Raw genomic sequence first — 25,932 nt, forward strand, 5'->3', positions numbered from 1 at the left:
GTACTGACGCAAGTAAGGAGGGTGTGGGAGGAGTATTGATGCAGGAAGGAAGAGTAATTGCATACGAATCAAGAAAACTAAAGGAACATGAGCAGAAATACTCTGCCTACGACTTAGAGTTGGCAGCCGTTATACACGCACTGAAGATGTGGCGACATTATCTCTTGGGAAGAAAATTTCTGTTGTTAACAGATCATCACAGCCTAACAAATTATTTCAGCCAACCCACCTTAAACACGAGGCAAGGCCGTTGGGCGGATTTTCTAAGTGGATTCGATTTTGAGATTAAACACTTAAAAGGGAAGGAGAATCGTGTAGCCGACGTGTTGAGTCGAAAGGTGCAGTGCTTGTGCGAAATTTCGATCAGTAAATGGCAGAGTTCCTTATTTGCAAAGATAAAAATAGCAGCAGATCAAGATGCTGAATACCAGCAAATTAAACAGCAGGTACATCAACTTTCTAGCGGGAAAACACAGCAGGGATATGAATTAGATGATGCCGGAATGCTGTATTTTAATAAGAGGCTGTATGTACCTAACAAAGATGGTCTTAGGAATCTGATTCTAGATGAATTTCACATCAGCCACTATACCGGGCACCCAAGATACCAAAAAATGGTCACCGCAGTTAGAAAAGAATACTATTGGCCAGGAATGAAAAAGAATGTAGCTGAATACTTGGCACGGTGCTTGGAGTGTCAACAGATTAAGGTAGAACATTTGCATCCAGCAAGGCTGTTACAACCCTTACCTATTCTAGAATGGAAATGGGAAACTATTTCCATGGATTTTATAACTGGGTTGCCTCGGATGAAGAAAAACAATGATTCCATTATGGTAGTGGTAGATAAACTGAGTAAGGCAGCACACTTTATACCTGTGCAGTCCACGTATAAGGTTGTGCAAATCGCTCACATTTTCATGCAGAATGTGTTCAAACTGCATGGACTTCTGAAGATAATAATATCTGATCGTGATGTAAAGTTCACGTCAACTTTTTGGAGAACATTGTTTGCTGAACTGGGAACACAGCTGAACTTCAGCACAGCCTATCATCCCCAGACCGATGGTCAAACGGAACGAGTGAACCAGGTAGTGGAGGACATGTTGAGAGCATGAGTAATGCTGAAACCAACTCAATGGGAGGAATATCTACACCTGGTTGAATTCGCATATAATAATGGATATCACACGTCAACACAGCTGAGTCCCTTTGAGGTCTTGTATGGGTGGAAATGCCACACACCCTCAAGCTGGGGTGGACCTGAGGATAAATTAAGATTGGGCCCAGAAATGCTCAAGGAAATGGAAGACATGGTGAAAAGAGTGCGTACCAATTTAAAGGCTGCTCAGGACAGACAAAAAAGTTTTGTAGACCGAAAAAGAAGATTCAAAGAATATCAGGTCGGTGACCATGTTTTTGTAAGGATCCAAGCCAGAAGGAGCACCCTGCAATGGAGTGGGTGTGCCAAACTTGCTCCTCGCTATTTTGGACCTTTTCAGATCCTGGCAAGAGTGGGGCCGGTAGCTTACCAACTCGCCCTGCCAAGTCATATTAAGATCCACAATGTTTTCCACGTTTCTATACTTAAAAAATACGTTCATGACCCTAAACATGTGATCAAATGGCAGGATGTTTGGGTAAGAATTAATCTGGTTGTTCTAGTTAAGCTTTGATCTCAGACAGAAAGTAACTGGAATTGTTGTTGATTGCAGGTCGAGCCGGAAGGCGAGGTTCTGGTCGAACCACTGAACATCCTCGACCGGAGAGAAGTGCGGCTGCGGAAGCGGGTTATTACCCAAGCTAAAGTGCAGTGGCAGCACTATGGGCCTGATGAGGCCACTTGGGAGGATGAAGAACTCATTAAAAAAGCTTACCCGGACTTGTTTAGGGGAAACAGACATCGGGACGATGTCCAATCTCAGGAGGGGGAGATGTGATGACCCCGGAAAAATGTAAATGTGGGAATTTTACTGTGGTAAGAGAAAGAGTTGAAAGTTTGTTGTCTTTTATTTTACAAAAAAACAAAACTCTAATCATATTATCTTATTGGTGAATTTAAATATATTGGAAATATATTTATTTCTTGGAATGCTGGCAGCCTCTGAAAGGAGGATTTAGAAAAAGAAAATCAGTTATGAAAACTGACTGAAACTACCCTCCCAAATGGGGGAAAAGTCCTGGGTAGTGAGAGGAGGAATTTTGTGCTGTGGGGACAGACAGAAGGATTCCAGAAAGAAAAATAACAAGAAACTAGTTAAGTCTGGTAAGGACCAGATGACCAGGCACAAGGTGCATGTATCTTGTTGAGGGCTGTAGGCCTGCAAGATAGCTCGAGGGGAGAATCTAGTCTTAGTGATGGATCTCAAGGCTGGGTGGTTAAGAGCGAATCCGGATTGCAGGTGAATTTTCTGAAGTGTCTATTCACAACACTGGCAAACCAGGTACGAGATAGCAATGAAGAGAAATTAGTTCAGTAATGAATGTTGACCACACTGCAGATAAAATTTACAGTAGTCGACAAATTAGACCTCGTATCTTATATCTTTCTTTAATATCATGCTGCTTAATATATTTATATCAGGTGATCATTTCTATTAAGATGTCAGAATATTTAATTGCTAGACAATTATAAAAGGAATAACCAGTGCGCTAAGGGTAGTTCCAAAATAAAGAAAGCACATAGGAATTTAACACGGACCAGAACACCGTAGTGGGTATTCAAGTAGTTTAGTAAACCAAGAAACAAACGACAGAAATATCTCAAGTTCCTGTGCAAAGGAACGCTCAGACTATAAAATCCTTTCCCATTAGAGCACAGACAGAAGTACGCCAAACGAATACCATTAAGCAAATCATGTAACTAACGAACTATAGAGTTAAGAATCTTAACGAAACCGTGACTACAAGAGGAAATGTATAATCAGACGATTAGAACCATAGAGCAAACTGCCACCGATAAGGGTAACGCTATGAAATTGTTGTATAACAGTGAAAACAATTGCAGATAACTGAAACGGTACTAATAAGTAAACATTTTAAGAACGAATGCAACCACTGGAGGTGTTCAATCGTGGCTGTGAACATGGCCGCGTGGTTAACCACAGGCATAATCATATAATCAACAGACAATACGCATGTGCATCCGCTGTAATAATACCATAAACTTGTTATAATCCTAAACTCAACAACAACTGGTAATGAAAAATTTCGCCATTGTATGATGGGATTGAAACTGAAGAATAGTAAAGAAAGAACCGCTAACATTATTGAGATGATTTTACTAATATATATAAGTAGATCGAAAATCCATACCGTCCCAGAGACGGACATAACATTTAACCATATCAGAATGACAAACGACATTATCATTGGGCAAACCGCAACCGGCCAAGAAGGACCAGGAGTAAATTATTAACATAAAACGCAGAAGATTAAGAGCGAAGGTCTGGAAACGCAAACATTGGAATATTTATATATTCAAAAATCAAAATATGTATTCAGTGTCCAGATTAAACAACGTTAATCAGCAAGGCCCGGCACAGCGGCCAGCTCAACAAATGTCTTCACATATAAATACAACAGAGGCATAAAAGCCTAAAAACACAGGAAGGCAAGATTGCCCAAACCGATCAACTGCTGTACGAGATTTAGGTGCAGGAGAAATCTGCCTGTAGCTCATATCTCAACAGGGTAGGTCGAAAACGTAAAACCCTGAGAATAGGAAAACACATGCAAGCCATGAGGATCTCCTCTGGAAATTCCTCGACTGGTACATAACGGAAGGAAAACAACACAAATAGGAAAATATACGGTAATATTCACAGTCCTTTGGCACACCATGGACAGAGAAATCCTTGAACTTCGCACCCGGTAAAAGGGTCGACTGCTTACCTGGAAGGAGACGAAGGAGTCGAGACGCTGGCTCTGTCAACCTGCCAGCGGTAAGGGGGTTCGTAACGAGCTCCATCTGCACACAACCGCAACAAAAACCACCAGTCAGTGTGAGCTTTCAAACAGTAACAACCACATTCTAAGCGCATGTAAACCTGAGTCGAAAGGCAGAAAAACCATTAAAGGTAAACAGAGTATGGTACCTGTACAAGCCCTTGAAGGGCAAACTTAAGACCTCGGTGCTATAGACAAAGTTCAGGGGCGGCGTTGAATGAGAATCGAACCCGGTGCATGAATGACCAGAGGGGTGCCGAGAGGCCCTCTTGTTCCAAATGAACCTCAGGCACGTTCTAAGGGGTTTATGTATGACCCCAAAACCCTTAAACATTTTCCAGCCCTCTGATCTGAACAATTGATCACCACCGTTGAAGTAGCGCGGGAATCCAAAGCGTGAAGGCTGAGAGTGCAGAAACCAACGAGTCACATGGCCAAGCGGGTGAGCCATGCCACCTGCTGAAATGCTGACAAGAGAAATAAATGCTGCCAACAACTCAACGCTAGGAAAGGGTTACGGGTCGGACAAAATGTTTTCCGATTGCCGTTTCAACACACATGTCACCCATGCAGTCAGGTCAATGAGCTGTATAGACGTTAAACATTTAACATAGGTCTGAAATATATCACCACGCTGCAGTTGTGTAATTAGTTAAATGCGTACTTAAGAGTATGGTAGATGTTAGGTTTATAATAAAGATTACCATGTGTCTCATTTAAATTTTTTTATATATATATTATACAGGGGTGTGACACTCTTCAATGCAGATGTGATGATTTGTTTTTTTTGCATGCTCCGCCAAAGTTGAGGAGCAACGAGACCTTACAAGTCTGATGTTGGCAACGTATTCATAAATTTTCTGGTTTATGGATTGACTGGTCTCACCAATATAAGGAGTTCCACGAAAACAAGGAATGATGTAAACACCCTTCCCATCCTTGGGGTTAATCGGTTCCTTAACAGAATGAAGATAACTCTGGATAGTGCTAAGGGGTCTAAAAGAAGAATGAATCTTATGTTTCCTTAAGATCCTAGCAATTTTATCCATGGTCCCTTGAATAAAAGGAAGATGGACACCAGAAGACCAGTCCTTTGGGTCAATCTTACTCTTAGGACATTTTTCAACATTAGAAAATCCCTAAGACATTGAGACCTACTATAACCATTCTTATTAAAAACTTTAAGGAGGTGGGTTTTCTCACCTTCAAGGTGATTTTCGTCAGAAAATCGCAATGCCCGAGTGGCTAAGGTGTTGAGATCGCCTAGCGTTTGAGCAGGAAAATGATGAGAGCTAGCATGGAGATATGAATCACAGAAGTCTTAATTCAAAAATTAAAATTTATTATAGGTATATATATATATATATATATATATGTATATATATATATATATATATATATATATAAATTTATTATTATATTCACATTAATATAATATTGTCAAAGTATAAATATTGATTAGGTATTTATATATACTACTTTGAATTTTTATTAAAAAAATATTTATTTTCCAAATTTTAACTTTTATAATAATCATATTAATAAATTCTCTTATTAATTGATTAAAACTTAATCTTATTGTTTAAACTCTTCTTTATATAGAACATTATCAACAATTTTGTCTATAGTAATATAGATCCATCTTAAGCAAGAATCTAGTATGGACAAAGAGGGATCAAATCTACTTAGTTAAGAAACATTCTAAAAAAGAATTACATGTGTCTCTATATATCTAGTATTTTTGAATACTATATAGAGTACATAACTCATACTTGAAAAACACCAAAATGTAAAATAGTTAGACTACTTCAAAGGTTTGAACAATAAAGCTTATATCAAACTTTTATATATATATATATATATATATAGGTGACATTAAAATATTTTACATAATATGTGCATTGAGACATTTTATATATAGATTACATTGTCTATACTTTTTTATTATTAATATATTTTTAAGTTTATGTTAATATTATTTAATTCTATATATTAAAGTATTTTATTAGTGATCCATATTGAAAAAATACATAGAAATTATAAAAATATTTTAAATTTTAAATTTTATTGATATTGATTATTTTTTAATATATAAGTGTTAATTTTTTATTTATACCATATAGATTTAAATTATATAATTTATATATTTATAAACAAATAAGTTATATTAGAAGTGTAATATTTGAATAAAATATAAAAAATAAATATAAAATAAAATATATTGTTATTAAAAAATATTTTGATTTCTTTTAAAATATATATAAAATAAAAATATTTTATTTTTTGAACATATTAATTATATATATATATAAATAAATAATATTTAATTATATATAAGAATTAATTATATAAAATAAATAAGATATCAATAAATTATATATATATATATATATATATATATATATATATATTAATTATATAAAATAAATAAGATATCAATGAATTATAATTATATATATATCTATATATAAATAAATAAATAAATATATAAAAGAGAACAAGAAGGAGAACAACTAAATGACTTGTGACTTAGATTAAAAGTAAGATGTTCTTTTTTATTTTTGAATGAGAGGAAAATGTATCATTATTTCAATACATGATTAAATATCACTTAGTTGACAGAGACCTCGAAATTGCAATAACGCTTCCCTCCAACTTAATTTGATTGATGGCTTGGGGCATGCAAGGAAGCACGTCTTCGTTTTATCTATTTTAAAATTTAAAATATTTTAGGTTAAATTTAAATAATAATAATAATTTTAGTTAATTTTATTATTATTATTATTATTATTATAATTTGATTAGTGATTCTAGGCATTCAAAGGGGCATGCCCTTGTTTTATGTATTTTAAAATTTAAAATATTTTTATTCAAATCCAAATAATAATAATAATTTTAAATTTTTCTTTATAATAATAATAATTTGATCGGTGGTTGGGCATCTAAAAAATCATGCATTTGCTTTATTCATTTTAAAATTTAATTTCTTTTAGATCAAATTCAAAATAATAATAGAATGTTGCTTATTAATATAGAATATCAACATTTCTCATTTCATTCACATATTTATTCAAGGTTAGCTTATTGGCAGAATTGTTATCATGGTGATCTCCAAATTCAATAAGATTTTCTAGATCATCCTCTCACTGCAACTCTGTGCTGCAATATTGTTGTGTAATGGAATATCTATGACCCTTCACACCAGAAGGTTTGTGAAGAAGGAGCCTCTCTACTATTACGTCGCTAATGTGTCGGAGTATTATATCAAATTATCGATGGGCACTCCCCCACAGGATCTATTTCTCCTCATGGATACGGGCAGTGATGTGGTGTGCGCATCCTGCACCCCAAATTATAAGTGTACCAATTGCAGTGGATACAACACCTCTTTTTTCCCCAGCAATTCATCGTCTGCTCTGCGTGTACAATGCACAGATCCAAAGTGCCAAGATGTGTGTGAAGAGGAAGCACGCTTGCGAATCATGTGTCCACACCAATGCTCGGAGACATGTCCAAACTATATGCCTTTATATGCGTCGGGAAAAACCACCGGGCAGCTGCTGAGTGATACCTTGAGTTTGCCAAGGGTAAGTCCTCAAATAACCAACTTTGGATTCAGATGCTCAGTGGCTTCACATTCGGTTGCTGGTGGTATTGTAGGATTTGGTAGAGGAAAACTGTCTTTGCCGTCCCAGCTGAGTTCTCTCATTGCCGATAAATTCGGGTATTTCCTTAGTGATAAAAAAAATAGCAACAGCATGCTATTCCTGGGTGACACGACTGTTCCCAAGAATATGACCTTGAATTACACTTTCTTTCTAGGTAACCATGATTATTACATTGGTCTAGAAAGAGTGAGTATTGGCAGAAAATCCTTGAAATTTGATAGTGACTGCAACGGTGAAGCCCTCGTAGATTCGAGCACTCCTTTCACTACCTTTTCTGAAACAATCTATAAACAAATTAAAGGTGAATTTGCTTCTCAGATTGGATATCCAAGAGCTCCGCCCCAGGATAACTTTCGATTGTGTTACAATGTGTCTGGTGTGGGCAATGCCAATATTCAATTCCTTGAATTTGCATTTCATCTCCGTGGTGGCTCACACATGGTACTGCCTCACGACAATTGTTTCAAGTCATTTCCCTCAGACACTTACTGCTTGGCATTTCTAGGTGAGGCTAGACTCAGTAATTCTCATGTTATTTTAGGAAACTATCAGCAGAAGCATTTTTATATATTGTATGACAAGGAGATGAATCGTCTCGGCTTCACTCAGGTTGCCTGCAAGAAATTAGTTTGATCCATTGATGGCTTGCTGCTATGATGATGCAGGAGCATCTGATCAACAGGGTAAAGGCAGAGAGAAGGCAGACAAGGTTTCCAAAGAGGACTGAGGACACGGTTTGATGGATCGGCAGTAACACTGCCTTGGTTATTTTCTTTTCTTTTACTGTCGTTAGTATTAACTATGTAATGTGTTTTTTTTAATTGCCAGAACCAAAGAAAAACAATAATGTGATAATTTTACTTTTAATTAGGAACAGTAACAAATTAGGTAACATTTCTGTTCTTGGAAACGACCATATTACGGTTGAAAAAAATACAAAGACAAACAGAATGTGTCAGTTAGCAACCAACTGTAGAAACTAATGATAAAACCAACAACAGTTATGTAATGAACAACTGTTTTTGTAAACAGAATTATAAAAGGAGCGGAATGAACCATTGTGAGGGTTCCGACTTCGTGTAAACAAACAAGAGCAGAGATAACAGAGAAATAAATATTCTGAGCATTCATATATATTGTGTTCAAACTGTGTGATGGTGCAGACAAATATATTAAGCTAGACTGTTAAGCAGAGCGTGTTTCAGGTGTTGCATTAAGAAAAGCGATAACGTGCTGGAGGAAGAATCAAAGCCAAGCACATACGACCGAACCCCAGGTATGCAAGATAACACACAAGCCTTATCGTTCGTAAAATCACAGTTTCATATAAATAAGCTATACAACCGAATAGGTACATTACGCATATAAAATCCCTGTATAAGTTTCCATTACATACTGTCCAAAATAGTAAAACGACTCAGGACCACAGACACGGTCACTAACCTACAGTGAACGAGAATGAATTTACACCAAGGCTCAACATCGTAATTACAGCCAGAGAACAACGAAAGACCGACTCGAGAACAGAACAGTCTAGGGTCTGCACGCAAGTCCGACATTGAGGGTCGAAGAAACCCAAAAAATAGCTACCAAACAGCAAAGAAAAAGAGCTACCCGGGATTGCAGACTGCCGAGAGCATGATGATGGCAACCGTGCACAGTCCCACCTGCAAGTAAATGGTTATGGAAATGTAGTTAGGTCGGCAGCATAAACAGTTAAAGAAAATATAAGGAAGAAACAAGAACCCAAAAACCCGAAGTCGAAGTTTACCTGTTCACGGCACTAGGATCTCTAACCAACCCAGAAGAAATACCTGCCCACGAAGGAGCCGCGACATTAGCCACAGGAAAGGGAGCATACAAATAAATCTGGCATGAAACACTAACTTACCAAGTTTGCATGCGGAATTGCCAGCTGAGAATGCCGTCGCCAAACCATCAAGAACAGAGAGGAGTCACCGAAAACGTTGTAGAGAAGCCCGAAAGTATCAAGGGAACAAATTGACAACAGAAAGGAAACAAACCCCAATCATTTACAGGCATCCACGAATTGTGCAGAGACAGAAACCTTAAAGAGCTCCAAGGAAAACGACTAAAGCAAACCAGAGCAATCGTTGAAAACCTAACAGCATAGCAGCGTTCTCGAAACTTACCATTACAAGCAAAAGACGCCGGAAGAACAGGCAATGTCAAGCACATAGCCGCAATCACAGATAGAAGGGCAGCTGGGCATCGAACTAGTGGAACAAACCATCCAGGGACAGAGAGCATTACAACCCACAAACATCAACTGGAGGTCACAGGCTCGCAGAGCGAAAGAGGAATGACAGCAACCGTGAACAGCAAAAGTGAATAGGCGCGAAGGGTCGAGAACCCTAAAACCCCAAACCCTTGCGAAATTTCCGAGGCAGACAGCTGTTGAGTGGAGGAAGGTCTGGGGTACTACCTCATTAAAAACAAATCCATAAGTACCGATTCCGCATTGATTCATACAAATAAACAATCAACCAACATATCATAACCCTTGCCACGGAGTGATACACCTCAGCAGACGGAAAGCCGGGATCACGTGGGCTGGCCCCATCAAGTGGTATCAGAGCAGTGTTTTGAGGAAATAGAAGAAGATGGAAGTACCAAGACGAGGACGTGGAAGAGGTGTACGCCGAGGAGCAGATGAAGGATTGAGAGAACAGATCAGAGTTCTTACAGCTCGTTTGGAAGCAGTGGAGGCGGGTAGGCGAAGAGACCCGGAACTTGGAGATGACAGTGAGGAGGAAGCAGTAACTGCTACAGACGGGTCAGATGAAGAAGCTCCGGAATTGAGACTGCTGCGGTCAGTTTTATTAGCCAGCAGCAAACCCAAAACAGAGATTTCTACTTACGATGGCAGTCTGTCCGCAGATGTCCTGTTGGACTGGATAAGCGAACTAGATAAGTATTTTGAAAATGAGGAAGTCAGTGAGGATAGAAGAGTTAGGTTCGCTGCAACTAAATTAAAGGGACACGCCCTCTTGTGGTGGGACAGTGTCCAAGCGGACAGAAAGCGGATGAACAAATTGCCGATACGAAAATGGTCAAGGATGGTGGCAAAATTGAAGGGCAGATTTCTGCCGAAAGACTACCAGGTTGAACTATATCGGCGAGTACAGAATTTAAGACAGAAGGGTATGACTGTCAAAGAGTACACAGAAGAGTTTTACCGAGTGAATTTACGTGCTGGTTATACAGATGATACCCCAGAAAAAACAGCAAGGTACGTAAATGGCTTGAGGATGGAAATATTGGATGAAATTAGTATTCTTTCTCCCCGGAATATTGAAGAAGCCTTTCAGAGTGCTGTGAAGGCTGAGGAGAAAATCAACAGAAAACAGAACAACAGGAGAGGGAGAGGGAATGGCAGAGGACGAGGACAGTCCTACGGCAGAGGAAGAACTGCCGCGAACAGCGAGGAAGGCAGCAGTTCCAAAACTTCGGGGACAGCAGAGAAAGGAGAAAGCACCAGAGGAGGTCGGTCATATCAGCGAGGACGAGGAAATGGCCGCGGAAGAGGGACTAATGTCTAGTGCTACAAGTGCCATAAATGGGGGCACAGATCCTTTGAATGTCCAGAAGTTGAGCATGCAGGCCAGAGGGGAACACTTGTTGCACAGCCAGAGGAAGCTGAAGCACAACCCCGGGAAGTGGAAGACATGGTGGAAACGGGAGAAGCTTTGATTTTGAATAAAGTGCTGTTAAAACCAGCCAAGGAGGTGGCTGAACCAACACAGCGGAAAGCACTGTTCCGGACAGTTTGTAAATCGCATGGAAAGTGCTGCAAGTTGATAATAGACAGCGGAATTACGAACAACTTAGTTGCCACCGAGATGGTGGACAAGATGGGACTGAAGCGGCTAAAGCACCCCACACCTTACAAGGTGTCATGGCTACAGAAAGGCAACCAGCTATTAGTTGATGAACAATGCGAGGTAGAATTTCACATTGGCAAGTACCACGACACAGTGGTCTGCGATATTATGCCAATGGACGTGTGCCATATACTGCTTGGAAGACCATGGCAGTATGACCGGAAGGTGACACACGATGGGAAGACAAATTGTTATAAATTTACCAAGGATGGGGTCAAACACACACTTGTACCCATCAAAGAGGAAGACACAGCAGAATCAAGCGGAACAAAGGCACTGTTAATTGGAGGAAAACAGTTTGTAAAGCAGGTTGAGGAAAATGAAGTTAATTTTGTAGTTGTGAGGAGGATGAAGCCAGTGTTGCTGAACTTGGAAAAATCAGAACTGCCCAAAGAAATATAGGAGCTGTTGGAAGAATTCCAAGATATTGCGGCTGATGAGTTACCTGATAAATTACCTCCCAAAAGGAGTATCAGCCATCACATTGATTTTGTACCAGGAGCAAGCTTGCCAAACAAGGCAGTGTACAGGATGAGTCCGAAGGACAATGAAGAAGTACGCAAACAAGTGTAGGAGTTGCTGGATAAGGGACTGATCAGAGAAAGTCTGAGCCCCTGTGCAGTACCAACAGTACTTGCACCCAAGAAAGGTGGAGAATGGCGAATGTGCACGGATTTGCGGGCTATAAACAAAATTACGATTCGGTACAGGTTTCCCTTGCCTAGAATGGACGACATGATGGACTGTCTTAGTGGGGCAGCTTACTTTACAAAAATAGATCTGAAGAGTGGGTACCATCAGATCAGAATTAGGGAGGGAGACGAATGGAAGACAGCCTTCAAGACCAACGAAGGACTGTATGAATGGCTGGTCATGCCATTTGGGTTGAGTAATGCTCCTAGTACTTTTATGAGGCTGATGAACGAGATGTTGAAAGACTTTATTGGCAAGTTCGTGATAGTTTATCTGGATGATATTTTAATTTTCAGCAGAATGAAAAGAGAGCATCTTCAGCATATTCGAAAGGTGTTCGAGAAGCTGCAGCAGAACAATCTGCTGATAAATTTAAAGAAATGCACTTTCTTGCAGAAGGAGCTGATCTATCTGGGATTTGTGGTCGTAGAGAACGAGTTAAAGATGGACCTAGAAAAGATTGCAGCGATCGTGAGTTGGCCGTCACCAAAGAGTTTGTTTGAGGTACGTAGTTTTCACGGTCTAGCAAGTTTTTATCGGAAATTCATTAAAAATTTCAGTGAAATCTGCGCACCAATGCTAGAGACCATCAAAAAGGCCAGCCAACCTTTTTGTTGGACCAAGGCGGCAGAAAACAGTTTCCAACTTTTGAAGCGGAAAATAACGGAGAGGCCGATCTTAAGACTACCCAATTTTAGTAAACCTTTTCAGGTTCGTTGTGATGCAAGCGGGACAGCCATTGGCGCTGTGCTCAGTCAAGAGGACAGACCAGTTGCGTTTTTTAGTGAAAAACTAAATGAGAGTCGGCAGAAGTATTCGTCATATGACAAAGAGTTCTATGCAGTGGTCCAAGCTTTAAAACATTGGAGACACTACCTACTAGGTAATGAGTTCGTCTTGTTTTCCGATAATTCAGCATTACAATATATAACGCAGCAGCACAAGTTGAACCACAAGCATGCCAAGTGGGTGGAATACTTGCAGAGTTTCACTTTTGTGTTAAAACACATAAGTGGGCAAGCCAACAAAGTGGCAGATGCTTTAAGCAGAAGAGCCTTGCTCTTACAGGAAAGTAGCATCCAGGTGATGGGATTTGAATATCTGAAGGATTTGTACCAGATGGACGCGGACTTCAAGGAAGCTTTTGAAGCTTGCCAAAATCCCGTATTGAGGAATACAAGCCCATGGCTAGATTATAATTTACAGGAAGGATTGTTGTTTCGAGGTGGGCAGCTATGTATTCCGGACTGTTCGATGAGGGAAAATCTAGTAAGAGAAAAACATAGTGGTGGACTGGCGGGACATTTTGGCATCGACAAGACTTTGGAGCAGCTCGGACATTTTTACTATTGGCCTAAAATGAGCCGGGACGTGCAGAGATATGTAACCAGGTGTAAAGTCTGCCAACTGGCGAAAGGACACAGCCAAAACACTGGACTATACATACCCCTACCTGTTCCAAGTAGGCCGTGGGATTCAGTCAGTATTGATTTTGTCCTAGGATTACCTAGAACGCAGCGGGGATATGATTCAGTGATGGTAGTGGTAGACAGGTTCTCAAAGATGGCTCATTTCATTCCTTGCCGGAAAACTAGTGACGCCACGAATGTGGCACACCTGTTTTTCACAGAAATTGTTAGATTGCATGGCTTACCCAAGACTATTGTTTCAGACAGGGATGTGAAATTCACAGGACATTTTTGGCGCACCCTGTGGAAAAAGTTGGGCACACAATTAAATTTCAGTTCTGCGTATCACCCGCAGACTGATGGACAGACAGAGGTGGTGAACAGAAGTTTGGGAAACTTATTACGAAGTTTGACTGGAGAAAATTCACGATTATGGGATCGAGCTCTTGCCCAGGCAGAATTTGCTTATAACGATTCGCCCAATCGTAGCACCGGATTCAGCCCATTTCAGATTTTGTATGGTATGCATCCTCGGGGAATACATGAATTGCGAGATTTGGGACAGCTAGAACGGAGAAGTGCAGATGGGGAAGATTTTGCTGAAGCAATGAGTGAACTTCATGAGAAAGTCAAATTAAAATTGCAGGACAGCACGCAGAAATACAAACAGCACGCAGACACAAAGCGACGGGAGGTGCATTTTGATGTTGGAGACGAAGTCCTTGCGCACCTGCGCCGGGAACGGTTTCCTAAGGGCACGTATAACAAGTTGAAATACAAGAAAATCGGTCCATGTAAGATTCTGCGAAAATTTTCAGCCAACGCTTATGAAATTCAGCTGCCACCTGACATAGGCATTTCACCTATATTCAACGTGGCAGACCTGTTCCCATATCATGCCTAGGCAGAAGATGATAGTATGGTACAGCCAGAACGGGACACCCAGTTAGAGAGCAGTTACCTTCGGCCCGGACCCATGAAATTGAAAGGATCCTCAGCACCCAGGTAGCCAAGAAGACGCGCAGAAAGGAGTATCTGCGATACCTCGTCAAGTGGAGAAACCGTCCAGTGGAGGACAGCTCGTGGCTCGACGCGGCGCAGATTCAGAAGGCTGGTTACTCGGTGGAGGAGCTCATGGAACGGAGCCATGAGTTCTCTTTTACCCCGGAAGCCTGATGCAGGAGCATCTGGTCAACAGGGTAAAGGCAGAGAGAAGGCAGACAAGGTTTCCAAAGAGGACTGAGGACACGGTTTGATGGATCGGCAGTAACACTGCCTTGGTTATTTTCTTTTCTTTTACTGTCGTTAGTATTAACTATGTAATGTGTTTTTTTTAATTGCCAGAACCAAAGAAAAACAATAATGTGATAATTTTACTTTTAATTAGGAACAGTAACAAATTAGGTAACATTTCTGTTCTTTGAAACGACCATATTACGGTTGAAAAAAATACAAAGACAAACAGAATGTGTCAGTTAGCAACCAACTGTAGAAACTAATGATAAAACCAACAACAGTTATGTAATGAACAACTGTTTTTGTAAACAGAATTATAAAAGGAGCGGAATGAACCATTGTGAGGGTTCCGACTTCGTGTAAACAAACAAGAGCAGAGATAACAGAGAAATAAATATTCTGAGCATTCATATATATTGTGTTCAAACTGTGTGATGGTGCAGACAAATATATTAAGCTAGACTGTTAAGCAGAGCGTGTTTCAGGTGTTGCATTAAGAAAAGCGATAACGTGCTGGAGGAAGAATCAAAGCCAAGCACATACGACCGAACCCCAGGTATGCAAGATAACACACAGGCCTTATCGTTCATAAAATCACAGTTTCATATAAATAAGCTATACAGCCGAATAGGTACATTACGCATATAAAATCCCTGTATAAGTTTCCATTACATACTGTCCAAAATAGTAAAACGACTCAGGACCACAGACATGGTCACTAACCTACAGTGAACGAGAATGAATTTACACCAAGGCTCAACATCGTAATTACAGCCAGAGAACAACGAAAGACCGACTCGAGAACAGAACAGTCTAGGGTCTGCACGCAAGTCCGACATTGAGGGTCGAAGAAACCCAAAAAATAGCTACCAAACAGCAAAGAAAAAGAGCTACCCAGGATTGCAGACTGCCGAGAGCATGATGATGGCAACCGTGCACAGTCCCACCTGCAAGTAAATGGTTATGGAAATGTAGTTAGGTCGGCAACATAAACAGTTAAAGAAAATATAAGGAAGAAACAAGAACACAAAAACCCGAAGTCGAAGTTTACCTGTTCACGGCACCAGGATCTCCAACCAACCCAGAAGAAATACCTGCCCACGAAGGAGCCGCGACATTAGCCACAGGAAAGGGAGCATACAAATAAATCTGGCATGAAACACTAACTTACCAAGTTTGCATGCGGAATTGCCAGCTGAGAACGCCGTCGCCAAACCATCAAGAACAGAGAGGAGTCACCGAAAACGTTGCAGAGAAGCCCGAAAGTATCAAGGGAACAAATTGACAACAGAAAGGAAACAAACCCCAATCATTTACAGGCATCCACGAATTGTGCAGAGACAGAAACCTTAAAGAGCTCCAAGGAAAACGACTAAAGCAAACCAGAGCAATCGTTGAAAACCTAACATCATAGCAGCGTTCTCGAAACTTACCATTACAAGCAAAATACGTCGGAAGACAGGCAATGTCAAGCACATAGCCGCAATCACAGATAGAAGGGCAGCTGGGCATCGAACCAGTGGAACAAACCATCCAGGGACAGAGAGCATTACAACCCACAAACATCAACCAGAGGTCACAGGCTCGCAGAGCGAAAGAGGAATGACAGCAACCGTGAACAGCAAAAGTGAATAGGCGCGAAGGGTCGAGAACCCTAAAACCCCAAACCCTTGTGAAATTTCCGAGGCAGACAGCTGTTGAGTGGAGGAAGGCCTGGGGTACTACCTCATTAAAAACAAATCCATAAGTACCGATTCCGCATTGATTCATACAAATAAACAATCAACCAACATATCATAACCCTTGCCACGGAGTGATACACCTCAGCAGACGGAAAGCCGGGATCACGTGGGCTGGCCCCATCATATGATCTGATCCATACATACTTTTATGTATTTGCTGCTATGATCCGATCCATATATAATTTGGTATTTCCTCTTCATCCATATATTCTAGGTATTTCTTCATATCTATATATATATATATATATATATATATATATATATATATATATATATATATATATATATATATATATATATATATATATATATTCTCTTATCCATGTTTCTCATAGTTTATCAACATTTTGAACAAGGAGCCACTGTTGTGGCGCTAGTCCCTGCCGGTTGAGATTTAATTTGTGTTTAATTTGCATTATCATCAGAGTTGGTTTGCATTACTAGTGTGTTTTAGGCATGTTTACTTGTATTAAGATTTAGTGAATTGAATAGCGAATTGTTGTATGGACTTTTTGACTTTATGCAAAGAGTGAAATATAATGAACTTTGCGTTTGTTAAGTAAGAATTGTGATAAATGTAAGATTAGTTTTAGATGTAATATTCCAATGTGTCATGATTTAGAAAATGTTTAGATTAATAATTGAAATGTAATAAAATTTAAGAGTGAATCATGGAAACTTTGACGGGAAAAAACTATAAAAGGTAATAATAATGCATTATAATGTATGAAGAATTAAAGAGTGTTAAAGTAAGTTATGTATTTTAATAAGCATGGGGTATAAAATATATTTAAATGCATAATAATGAATTCATGGTGCACAAAAGATAGAATTTTGTTATTTTTTTACATTTGAATATTATGGAAATATTCATAAAATGATAATGAGCAAATAAACATTATTATGAATATAAATTTGTTAATTAAATCCGTGGTGGAGAGTGTTCAATATTTAGATAAACGATTGTCGGAAGTCAAAGAAGAACTTAAGCATTTAAAAATTATGGAGTCTTGGACCCATGATTGAAAGATTAGGTATCTAGTAACATGTTTGGACATAAGTGATACCATTCAGGTTAATGTCAATGATTGGGGAATTATTCCATGGTCAAAAGAACAAAAGATATATTTATTTAAAAATATTGTTTATCATAACTTTAGTGTGAATTTTAAATTTCTCCAATTACTAATTAGCAAAGAAAATAAACCCTGTATCTAATTTCTAATTAGTAATTTGTTGCATTTAATTAATAATTTGTTGTGATGCAAAAGGACATGACTTTTGGTTTTTTTTATAGTTTTGGGTTAGTAAATATAGGATCTAAGTACAATAGCAAAGTAATTTTGATAAGTTTATTTTATAAATTAAAAACTAAAATAAACAGATTAAAATTAAAAAAAACATTCAAACTCTACGAGTTGAAATGTAAATTGATCATGATCTGCAAGAAAAAATTCATTATCTTTTGGTGTTGTGTACTCTTGCTTTCTGCAATATTTGTGTTCCATTTAAGTAAGTTAGTTTTTTATTGAAATTTTTTCGAAGTATAATGAAAGGACTTAACATCACAGATAAACAGATGCCATTAAACATAGTTGTTTTTCTATTTTGTGATTATCTTAATAAGGGGGTATAGTTTAATATAATTCATTTATTTGGCATAGCATAAGCATAGGAGGTATGATGACATATAGAATGACGAAAATTAGGATAATTGAAAATAATAAAAGAATGGAGATTGACTATACCACTTCAAATTACTCTATTTTTTAGTTAGAAATAATGTTTTGGCAGCTTGATTTTTTAAAAGTTATTATGTTATTAAACTTTATACATGGTGACAAGAAAGGCTTACCTTGGCATAAGCTAATTATTGCAGGTTAACACAACTGGGAGAAATGATATTACATGTTATAAATTATGAAAGTCATATTCAATTAATAGTGTTTTAAAAAATAGATAAAAGTTCATTTCAATGTGGGAATCTTTTTATTCAAGGAATTTTATTTCTTTGTGATTGGAAGTGTAATCTTTGCATTATGAATACTGAATAATAAAAATATTATAGGAAATTTATAGTTAGTTAAAACTATAAATAGTTTAATAGTTATAATTAAATATGAATGGATAAGCAGTATTTAATATTATATGGCTAATTTAAATTATAAAATGCATTATTTATTTAAACATTAAAGATAGAGTGTGATATTATAATTAAATAAAAATAAATAATAACAATATTTTTATATTGGATCAGAGATATTGAAATTTAATTATAATTGGCATGTTTATCATGATTAATAATAGTAAAAAGTGTTTATCATAATTAACATGGTTGTGATGCTAATGCATGGCCATGTCGCTAATCCATGGTCAAAATGGTGAATCATCATTAAAATGGTGAATGATGCTGAAGCATGCCCAATGTAGTTAACAAATATTAAAAATAAACAAACCCAACTATTAAAGAAATGAGTTCAAGTAACTAAATATAGTAGATAGAAAATGGTGAATGATGGTAAAGCATGAGCAACATGGCTATCAAATATTAGAAACAAACAAACCCAAATATTAGATAAATGATTTCAAGTAACTAAATATAGCAGATAGTAATTTATATTTATGGAACTTGTTCAAATTGAATTATAACAGTGGTTTTCTACATAAAATCAAATATATAACAGATAAAGATGCCAATTTATTAAACATTAGCATACTGAATCAAGAGCCATAGAGACAAAATAAAAACTGCCAATGCCAATTTTTATCAACTAATAATTAATGCATTAAACATGAGCATAATGAGTCAAGAGCCATAGAGACAAAATAAAAATTGCCAATGCCAATTTTTATCAACTAATAATTAATACAACATTTGACTAGATGAATGTTCAGATACAAGATGATCATTTAAGAACATAGGATTTGTGCTGTAACATTTTGTCATTCTGTCAATACAATCTCATTTTGTCAGCAATGACAGCACTTCATTCCAAGTTTGCATGTTTCAAAAATTTCAGTTGAAGGGGATGCCAAGGAATTTGCAGAAATTTATGCTTCTTTATACTAGCTTAACTGCTGAATTTTAAAAAGATCATTTCCAGACTTTCCTAGAATGGCTGCAACTGTGCATTCAGATGTTACAACTTCAACTGTAGTTTTTGTGATAAGCTAACCAGCTGCTGTCACACTGCCAAAGGTGATATACAATGCCAAGGACATTAGTACGGAAATAGTGATCGACAAAACCACTATGATAGCAATAATTGATAAAATTTTGCAAATGTTGTGTACCTTTCATGAGTGACATCATCATCATGCTCTGTCACGAGTTGCACTTGATATCATCAACTGCACTTGCTGATGCATATAAACTAGTTGAGTCAAAACAGTAGTCAAATTATGCAAGACTGAAATAACATGGAAGTGTAACCTAAAACATCTCAACTCAATTTTGCATCTAATAATATCTTGATCCATAAATAAAACAAAGATGTCTGGATATGGTATTTGCAAAAAAACCTGAAATAGTTGCAAACAGAAAGAACCATCAAATAGTTGCAGATTGTACTTGCCTTATGTGAGGAGGGAACAACATAATTTCAAGGCCAGCATGTTCCTGCATTTTGTAATCTGTAGAAGAAACAGTTGGTTAGAATAAAATGGTAACATTGTAAATTGAACAGAGGACATATTTGAGAGAAACCATGTTAAGGAGTTATCTGAACTAAGGCTTCTTCTGCAATACTTATGGCTGTATAAGAGTAAAACAGATCTCTAACATGGCTTGTTCCAGTTTTCCAATCTTGACGAGATATGTTTTAATTTGCAAAAACAATTTATTACAAAGTTAGTATTGTATATACCTGAACGAACTGATTAGTTTCGAAAGCACAGTGAGCAAGGTGTTTTCTTGGTAATATTATATTATTGGCAGTTGTTCTATGCTTCATTTCAGAAGTCATTGCAACAGTGCTGCTAATCAGACAACAAAATTTCAAAATAATGTCAAGCTAAACAAGCAGAACAGGAACCCCACCAACAACAAACACAAATTTCATATTCATGCTAACTAGTTAAACATGGCATTGCACAAGGAGAGATCAAAACCATGAACCTACAAAGCCATAAACTTCTGAAATAAGGTTTGGACTTCAAATGATGTAAAAAATGAAATGGGTTCAGATAAACTTACTCATTTGAAATTCAGCATTGAGTCCGAGCAAGAATACCAATGGAATGAGTGGAAGCTACCAGAAATGTATATTAGCCATTGTGTCCTTGTGCGTTGTAGATTGGAAACCATGTGAGCATTGTTCAGATTATAAACTGCAAATCATGTCAGCAGTCTCCAGATATATGGCATATTCAGATGGTCTGTGGGATAAATTCTTTCCTCGTAATGTTACCAGATTTTATGCAAAGCAGTTACCCTGTAGCATTTGTTTCGAAAATATAACTCTACATTTGACTTTGAATCAGATGTGTTTAGGAACATGGAAAAAATTTAAGCAAATTGTAGAGCTAACAGTAAACAGAAACATAGGTAATATAAAACAAAACCTTTCGAGCCCAAAACTTTCATTTGGCTTAAGGTTATAATGCTATTATAATGAAAAATCATGCAGATCAAGCAACGGTTAGCAATTGATCGATTGCGTATAGTCCCAGGGAAGGAGTAATAATACCAAATGCATTATGTCATAATTGCATTTTCAAACAACATATATTCATTTCAAAGTGCATATAGTTTGATGCTATTTATAAAGTCTAGCTTCAAGCATGTTGTAGAATGCGTTCGATCTCAAATACAAGACAGAAATAGAAACAATACAAATAGACATGTATAAAGACTTTCTAGGCCTGTTTCCTGAATCGTTAGCTACACTATGCAACAAACAAAAACTAACATAGCATTCAGCCATAACATAGGAGCAGACAGAAATGACTAGCCGATTCAATATACAATTTGTTATTTAATCAATCTATGGAATATTTGGTGTTTGCAGTCAGCAGCTGTAGATACAAAATTATTGCTGATCTGATGTTGCATTTGCTGTATTCAATGATATAGTTTAAACCAAACATGGTAGTTTTTAAGATGCGACAAAAATATACATACAAAAGCTGACAAGACAATCTCTCGTTGTCAAGCTTGAAGCATGATGCAGAATGTGTTCCATTTGAGATAGAGAACAGAAACAGAAACATTACAAACACATATGGATAAAGACTTTGTAGCCTTTTTTGAGATAGAGAACAGAAACAGAAACATTACAAACACATATGGATAAAGACTTTGTAGCCTTTTTCATCAACTGTTGCATTACATAATCTTTGTAAATGACTCAAAATTGCAAGTCAAATACTTGTATTATCGTGAGAGCATAATATGAAGAAACATGTCCATATTACTTTTGCATTTGTTATGGATCTGAAGGCTGCCATGCTCCTGGATTTTGTAATCTGTATATCAAACGGTTAGTTAGAACAAAATGATAACACTGTAAATTGAAGAGAGGACATATTTGAGAGAAAACATGTTAAGGCATATGTTGATATACCTTCCATTTGTTAGTTGACATGTAATAGTTCACTATCTTCATTGAGTGTGAACTTGCTCTGAATTTTGAAGTCACGTAAGATGTAAACAGTGGTAGCTTTCTGTTGCAAATATGTCTCATATGACATTGATTTTAAATCAGGAAGTAAGTCATGTAATAAGGGCTCCCTGATAATGCACTGGACAAAGTTATTTGTAATGGATTCTATTATAGCATTTATACAATGCTTGTAGAGGAAAGGGAAATTATCATTGCATTGTGAACAGAAAATTGTTGCATTGGCTATTGCTATGGATGAATTCACTGGGCAGTTACAAATTCCACAAACAGGTTCGAAAGGAGTTGAATATGGATTTGTTGTGGTTAGAATACCTTCGACCTGTTTATAAAACATTCAAACGTTAATTTACATTATTACATGCCAAATGCAAATGCAGCAAAAACATTATTATTGGTATACTTACAGCATAGGTAGATGTAGTTAGTTTTGTGAGATTGTTGAGTGCATCTGTGTTCAGTTCAGTCATGAACATTGACTTCGATGCTCTGAATATTGTTTCTGTTGTGTTTACCTTTTTTGTTAAATTTTTGAAAAGAATGAGCGGAAAGTGTCCTTTTTGCAATTGTTTTTCCATTGAAACGAAAAATTGTTCATATGTGTCAAAGAGTTGCAACTGCAGAACAAAAATTGCTATGTATTGAAAAATACAAAAAGTAATATGCAACTACATTGTTCGTATGCATTGAAAGATTGCAATTGCAGAAGACAAATTACAAAAACTATGGACAAATTACAACAACTATCTATTGAAGTGATGCATGTTATTTACTGACAATTAGGAATAAGTAACATCTGAATACATACAGTTGCATTGTCGTTTTCAGAATCTCCGTCTTTGATATGGAGTATGTAATGCAATCCAACTCGTTTGGCAAGTGTAATGGCAGCAGCGATTGTGCCAATTGGGTACATTTCTTTTTTGTTTGCAAATTGCCTAATGGTCGTATTGGGAATGAAGTGATATTCTTTGCAAACTTTAGGTACAGTTTCTATGATACTTGATTCATTAAGCAATATTATTTTGTCACAGTCACCACGATCATAAACACTTTTAGGCAATATCCTGAAGTTTGTAATTGAGATGCTGTTGCCTTGCAAAATTTTCTATTCATGTCGCTCCACCAAATGTGCAGGTACACTCAATGTTATAGTCATCATTCCTTGATCATCTGTCAAATCAGCTCGCAATACTTGACGTGATTTGTTTGCTTTATCAAGGAATGCACTATAGACAACCATTATGTCTCCAACAAATAGCTGCCCAGTTTTACGACTATTGAGATCTTCAATTGATACTTTAATTGGCAGTATCTGTTTTTGCCTATTAAAATTGCCTAGTTAGAAATTGCTATAAACATTTGTAGAATACTATGTTTCTCCTAAAGACTGAATAACTAGAAATAGATTAGAGTGTTGTGTTTTATATGCATACCTTTTTGATGTATCATTTTGCACGTTTGTTGAATGAAGTTTGGCTCCGATTCTTTGAGTTGGACTAAGAGAAGCAAACGCATGGTTCAATATGGTGTGGATATTATCACATGTATTTTGTGATAAGCAATCAATAAAGAAATTGTGATATGTAACCTGTACATGTCTTCTTGCTGCATTGTTTGGGGGGACTTACTACTAGTGCTTTCTTCACTCGTCCAAGATTTTCTAATTTATATACATTTAAATATAGATATGTAAAAAGAGAAGATATATATAGTAAACACTAATCTGACATATATACATTTAAATATAGATATGTAAAAAGAGGAGATATATATAGTAAACATTAATATTTTAAATAGAAAATAGCATATTTGTATAGTTGTCATACATACCTTTTCAAAGCAAGTGGTTGGTTTGCCTTTCCTAATTGACTTATGTGGTCTATTTCTTCAGATGTTTGTTTTCCTTTTTTAGCATTTATGCTATGTTATAGAATAGGAACATATATTTAGTTCAATTTCAAAGAGCATATAGAAGTAAACAGATAACAAGGTACATTAAAAGCATAGAACCATACATATGTAAAGATAGAATGGATATATACTAAACATTAACATTGTAAATACAAATTGGCATATTTGTATAGTTGTCATAAACATGCCTTGCTGAACATTATTATTCTAAATACAAATCAGCATATTTGTATAGTTGTCATAGACATACCTTTGCAAAACAAGTGGTTGGCTTGCCCTTTCTAATTGCGTTATGCATTCTATTTCTTCAATTGTTTCGTTTCGTCTCTGAAGATTTAGGCTATGTTATAGAATAGTAACATATATTTAGTGCAAACTAGAAGTAAAAACTGAACAAGAACATTAAATCCATAGAAGCATACATATGTAAAAATAAAAATAGAATGCATATATAGTAGACATTAATATTCTAAATACAGATTACCATTTTTGTGTGGTTCTCATAGACATACCTTTGGAAAACAAGTGGTTGGTTTGCGCTTTCTAATTGGCTTATGCATTCTATTTCTTCAATTGTTTCATTTCCTTTTTCAAGATTTATGCTATGTTATAGAATAGCAAGACATATTTAGTACAAGTCAAAAGAACATATAAAAGTAAACTTGAACAAAAAGACAAGATCCATAGAAGAGGAAAGGCAAAAAGAATATACTCTGTTTGTTTATGTTGCATGTTGTTGTTCTTTTTTCTTGGTCGTTCTGTTCAATTGAAAAGGGTTTTACTAGCAGAATCTGCATGCATAAATAGATGAGGTCATATCTGCAAATTTATGGTAGGATAGTTGTGTTGGTTAATTGAAAAGGATGTCTTTGGAACAAGTTGCATTGATCAATACAGAACGCCATATATGTAAATGTAGAATAGAATGCATAGTATGTATGCTGTTATCACTTCGTTTACCACAAAAAGATATTGTAGTTTGCTTTAGTAAAATAGATATGGTAAAACCAATGAGGTATTGCAAAAATGTCAAAATTTGGAATTTTGTAAACTGTTTCATGTGTATATCATAGGTCAAGGACAAGAGATATTATATCATGGTTAGACCAATATGCATCCAATACGAAAATTCTATACTTTATATTGCCTAGATTTGCCCAAACATGGTCAATCAATGATTTGTGCATGCTATTAGTTTTGTCAACTAGGAAATGAAGATTGTAGTTTTGCATGTAGGTTTCTAGTTGCTTTGTTTTTTGATTGCAATGCACCATATCAATATTGAAGTCCCCTAGTATAACTGTGATATTGTTCAGATCTAACTGGTATAAGGCTTTTGCAATGACGTTGAGGATATTGTTTAGGTTTGCATGTGGCGATGCATATATATTGAGTATTGCAATTTGTAATGTGTGAACTTTTATTTTTGTAAACAATGCTTCTACAAAGCAGTCTTCAAAATGGGTTTGTTCAAGGATAATGATAATTTTCTTTATCAATATCATTACTCCATGCTTAATGCAACTTGAGATGCAATTGAAATTTTTGAAGTATTCATTTTGCATAGGCAGCAACATATGTGTTTCTTGTAAGCACAAGATATCAGATTGCATTGTGTCATAGTCATTGCATATGTCAGTAAGATGCGCATGAAGATTGCAAGTGTTCAATGAAAGAATAAAGATGGATCGCAATGATTGTATTGATGAACAGTCATATTCTAGTTGCCATTTTGCAGTGGTTTGCAAACGTTTCATTTCAGAATTTACTTTTTGCTTGACCTTGAAGTTGCTATG

At 36.7% G+C, this 25,932-nt stretch overlaps 1 protein-coding gene across 1 annotated transcript; it reads left to right on the forward strand.

Annotated features, from left to right (window-relative positions):
• Positions 1-7,136: 7,136 nt before the first annotated feature.
• LOC149143981 (aspartic proteinase nepenthesin-1-like) lies at positions 7,137-8,343 on the forward strand. Its single transcript, XM_089452007.1, has 2 exons — positions 7,137-8,121; positions 8,282-8,343. The coding sequence occupies exons 1-2, from the start codon at positions 7,137-7,139 to the stop codon at positions 8,341-8,343; spliced, it is 1,047 nt and encodes a 348-aa protein (XP_089308133.1).
• The last annotated feature ends 17,589 nt before the right edge of the window (positions 8,344-25,932 follow it).

This window comes from Pinus tabuliformis, chromosome X, assembly GCF_031772625.1.
Source record: "Pinus tabuliformis cultivar Carrire ecotype Pingquan chromosome X, CPIR1, whole genome shotgun sequence".
Taxonomy (NCBI): domain Eukaryota; kingdom Viridiplantae; phylum Streptophyta; class Pinopsida; order Pinales; family Pinaceae; genus Pinus; species Pinus tabuliformis.